General features: G+C 43.0%; 1 protein-coding gene across 1 annotated transcript; it reads right to left on the minus strand.

Moving 5' to 3' along the window:
* Nucleotides 1-2,604: 2,604 nt before the first annotated feature.
* LCE6A (late cornified envelope 6A) lies at nt 2,605-2,990 on the minus strand. Its single transcript, XM_078355742.1, has one exon. The coding sequence runs from the start codon at nt 2,923-2,925 to the stop codon at nt 2,683-2,685; it is 243 nt and encodes an 80-aa protein (XP_078211868.1). The 5' UTR covers nt 2,926-2,990; the 3' UTR covers nt 2,605-2,682.
* Between the last annotated feature and the right edge of the window lie 2,165 nt (nt 2,991-5,155).

The raw sequence follows: 5,155 nt of genomic DNA on the forward strand, positions 1-5,155 counted from the left end.
CTTCTTAAAATCAAAGGCACTATTAATATTGACATTTCTGATGTACAGGCATATTATAGGAATTGTGAATAGTCAAATACAGACTTTATAAGAAAAACAATAATTAAATCATTCATTTATTTTTCAGGGTAGTAATTTTGAAATCAGTTTGACACAGACTAATCAGTGTATCTATAGAATAATGCACTGGTTGAACACTTAGCACAGGGAATCCAAGTACTTACTAGAGAAAGCCGAATAGGCCAAAAGAGTAAGTAATATTCTTGTCAAAGAAAAATAGTTTCTGTAAAACATTTTTTAAAACGATCATTTGGTAAATGCTTTCAATAAAGAGCAGAAATGCAATGTCGAAAAAAAGATGTTCTTACACATCAAGCTTTACATAATCAACTCAACATTGAGATTTTGTGTTTTTCTGAGGGAAAAATGAGATTCTTTTCAAAAATCTCTCACACAAATATATTGAACATTCAAAATGATTATTTAAAAATCTATCAGCTAGATACAAAATGTCAAACAGTGGTATATCAATATTCATAAGATATTGCTTCATAAAATATAAATTACTCTTTTACCCTATAAAGGAGGCATCTAAACTTTTTTTAAACTACGGATTTTATGACGGTAAGTAGGTGGATACTGATCAAGTCTCCCCGGAAGTGTTTCTTCTCACAAAGTGGACTTTCCCACTACAAACAGGGCAGTCCTTGAACGCCGTACTCACTTTTGCTCTCAAATGAAAGAAATCCCTGCCACCTTATTTCATTTCTTAAGTAGAGTAATTTTAATCGCTCCCAAAATGCAGTCTTGCTGAAGAGTCTGAAAACGTCTTCATAGTTTTACTAACTCTAGAATTAAAATTCTAAAAACTTATTCTAAGAAAATTAAGAATGATTATAAATGGGAATGATTATTTTAAATACAATGGACAGCAAGTTCAGAAACAACATAAAAGCCTAGTGTTGGAGATCGGTTATGTAGACCACAATGTGTTAGTGGATATCATGCGTAAGTAGAGTTGATCCATGTTTACCAGCATGGAAGAGTATTGACAATCACTCTTGCTCAATTTTACCATTTACTTAATAGTAAAAAAAAAGTAGGTTATAAAATACTCTGAAATGAACCCATTTTGTGATGTTTAAAGGTTTACAAATACAGCTATGAAATGATTAGCCATGATTATTTTTAGGTGATAGGATTTTAGGTTGGTCTTAGTCGTCTTCTGTAAGCTTATCTCCATTAACAAATCTTTATACAAGTGTGTGTCATTTGTTTAATGAGAAAAAGCATGCATATGAAATTATAATTATATATAATCATGATGCATATCTGCATAGACATGTGTCTATTCACAAAGGTAACATCATGTCCCAGCAATGAGGAGAATTACTAAGCTCTGGAAACGAGAATTCTACATACTGGATATTACAGGTTGAAATTCTATTCTGAGCCTGGTAGATATAATCTACTGGTTTGGGTACTTTGTTAAAAAGTTAAATGCTTTCAATGTCCCACCAAAAATGTCGATCAGCAACAATATTTATATAAGCTTATATTTATATGCATCATAGCTGAGCTTCAAGTTCCCTTTCAGGCCTGTGTATTTTATGTCATGCTCCCCTCATCTCAGACTACCAGACCCTGGGCTTGGGCCCAGATTTTCCCAGAGGTACGATCTTCTGGTAGCTGATGTTTAATACCTAAAGCTGGTTAGAATTATCATAGAGACTTGGGGTTACGAACTGTGCGACATCTCTCATCTTACACCTGGCACTCCAGCCACATTGAAATTCACACCATTGGCAAGTACCGCCCTTGTTATGCATCTGTTTATGCTGGATCTTCCACCTGGATGATCTTTCCTCCTCACTCCACCTCTAAGCACCAAGGTCTGCTATCTTTAGAGGTCTTATTTCAGTGCTTCCTGCCCCAGGGAGTCTCTTCTTCCCACTCCCAAGTGGGATAGTCTCTTTCCTTCCAAGGCCTGGGAAACCACCTTTGATCTACACCATCAAACGGATCTCCTCTCTCTGCTGTCTTTGACCTGATGTACTTTTTAAATTCCTGTTTTCAGTTTTCTAAACACAAATTGAGAGATAAAAATAAGTTAATTGGCTTAAAATGATATTTATTAATCCACATGTTTCTATCTGGAGTGTCCACTGCATCTCCTACTGGATTATAGGCTTTCTAGAGCAGGGACAGATTTCCCACTTACATCTGTAAACACAGAGGCCAGTACACAGTAGGTGCTCAATACATGTTTATTGAATTGTCATCTTTGGTGCTAGAATTATGCAAAGACATAGGTTGACGGCTGTGAGGCTGTTTGAAACTGGGACATAAATCCCAAAGCACCTGCTTTTTAAAAATCCCATCAGCTGTCTTAGGAGGAAGGAGGAGAAGCAGCATCCACCTGGGTTGAGGTGGGGGTCTCAGCACAACTGAGCAGCGGTCTTAACAACTCACAGTAAAGCAGCTTTATTGTTGCTGAGCTGAAGGGGCCAGTGGAAGAGAGCAGTAGTAGCGAGGCTCAGCCCAGTTCTAGCCTCTGTAGAACTGGGGATCGGGAAGTGTTTCTCAGCCCAAATGAGAGGTGGAGGGCCTGGCTTTCCAAGGGGGAATTAGCACCCAAAGCTGGGGTAAAGCAACTGCACCTGTGCCTCAGCTCTTCTGGACTCAGTCGCCGAGGCACTCTTCCTCTTTGCAGTGGTAGGTCGTGCCCCCACTGAGGCAGCGCGGCTTTCGACGAGCCCTCCTAGGCTTCTGAACCTCAGGCCTTCGGGAACTGGAATGACAGCCTTCTGGATGGGGAGCACCACCAGGAGTCAGGCAGGGAGCCAGGCAGGGGTTTGAGCGCTGGGGAGGGGAGCACTGGGGATCATTTGGAGGCTTCCAAGATTGCTGCTTCTGCTGTGACATTGCTGGGCTACCAAGTGAAATCTGGAAGGAAACTAGTTCTGTCAGGGACCAGGCAGCGTGGGCTTCTGCTTCTCTCCTCCACGAGCTGGGGCTGTCAAAATAGAGAGCAGCATTTGCAAATCCACTGAAGTCCATCTCAGGAGGAGAAAAACGCCTCGAAAGGACTAAGTATCTGCGGAGCAAATCTTCCCAGGGGACTCACTTACTAACAACCATGTTACTGATACATGTTTCCTCTAAAAAAAAAAAAAAAGACAAGTTGTACCTAGTTGAGCTGACAGTTTACTTTCCCCAGGCCAGTGTCCACCTGGTCAAAGGGAGCCAAGTCTTCGCTCTTTCTTTCCCTAGTCTTATTCTGTCCCCAGATGCCTAAGTCTGACTGTCCCTTCTCCACCTTTCTGACCTTCTAATTTCTATGGCTTTCTCCCGTGATAGAGGATTTGGGGTCTTTATTTTTCAGGGACCTACTTCTCTTCCCCTCTTTCTACCCAAGCATCTCCTACCTAATTTTTCAGCTCCCTTGGAAGAGATATGACAAGAGATCCGGGCTGCCTTAGCAGCAGTTGAGCTATATCCAAGTGTCTCTTCATCTGGAAGTAGCCTTACCCTGGAGGAAGACGTGTGGACAAGCTAGCCCAGGAGGAGTCTGGAGGCCTTGTGTTGCCAGGAAGTAAGAGGCTCTTTTATATATCCCCCACTTGAATCCTCCAGGCCACATGTTATTCGAGGACAGCCGGGGAGTGGATGATTGATCTGGATATTTCACAATTCCCAGTGCTAGATTCCTCAGCGACATGTAGCTGGGAAGTGATTCAAAGGCATCTGCAGGTGGATGAGGGAGCAGAAGGCTGGGGCCTTGAGATTGGCCTGCCTACAGGAGGATACACTGGCCAAGTCTGGATGACATCCGTTGGGGCTGGGTGGGTCAGAGCTGCTGTTGAATTCTGTGTAGAACTGGAGGGAAAAATCAGATTCAACATCCCCCAGGGTCTGAGGAAGACCCTCCTTGTCTACCCCACCCATCATCCATGACTGCCAGCATCCCAGTCCGTGCCATCACCTCCATGGAGATTGGCCCAGTGCCCCTCCCACATCTGAGTCCTGCATCCTCCCAACTTTCTAGATACTTCTCTGTCTTTAGCATTGCTGTGGGTCACGTGACCAAGATACATATCCTGTCTTGTCTATTAAACTGTTATTTGACGACAGGGACCTTGCCTTTATCACTTCTGCATTCCTAGAGCCTGCTGTTCTTTTGTCCCCGACACAAAGACAGTTCTCATTAGTATCTGTTGAATGAAACAGTCTATGCACCATTAGAAAAGACTTCGTGTTTCAGGAGAACAAAAAATTGGAAGAAAATAAAGCCCAGCGAATTTCATTCTGCGGATCAGACCTGGACTTCTTCTTTCCATCATTCTCCCCTAAGGCACTTGTGAACACCCTTTCCAAACACAGGGAGCTCTGTGGTGGCCCTCACCTTACACAACAGGCTGAGCAGAGGGTGGAAAGTAAACCCTTCACACACCTGCTGCCTCTTAAATCCAAAAAGGGAGCTGTTTTTGGAATTATCAAGGGACATTGTGGTTTTAAAAGCTTTCCACAGAGTGAAAAGTTCTTCTTCATCTTTCATGAAAATTGAGATCATCATGTTTTGACAGTGCTGAAATTGGGAACATTCTCATCTAAATGCAGTCCTTCACCTACGGATGCTTCCGTCTCAGAATTGCTCCTGGTGTGCACAGCTAAGTTAAAAGGCACTGAAGAAACTCCCTGCTGCTCAAGTCTGTGCCTCCCCTGCCTCTGTATTCCTGATGCCTGACACACATTAGGTATCTGGGAAACAGTTGAGTAAATAAAAAGATGAGCAATTACAAGAAACAAGCATTCTGACTGTAGGGGCAGGTCTCAGAGGCCTTCAAACCATATATATGACAAGCGTGAGTAGGGCTGGAGTATGGGAGAGGGGATGAAGACCAGGGTGTAGGGCAGGGAACAGGACGAAGCCAGAAAAGGAGCAGCTGTTAAATCCCACAATCCAGCAGGACAGGATCATCAAGTCTTAACTGCTTCATCTGGGAAAGCTTTGAGATGCAGTTTGAATGGAGGGAGGAAAGATATTTGTGAGTGAAACAGCAGGTGGTTGAATGAGGTGAAGACTCACTCACCCTGTTAGAGCAAAGCCCTGGAGAAAGTGCCTGATTTAGAGGGCCTCACGGATTAGACCCCC

Source organism: Callithrix jacchus, chromosome 18, assembly GCF_049354715.1.
Source record: "Callithrix jacchus isolate 240 chromosome 18, calJac240_pri, whole genome shotgun sequence".
Classification (NCBI taxonomy): Eukaryota; Metazoa; Chordata; class Mammalia; order Primates; family Cebidae; genus Callithrix; species Callithrix jacchus.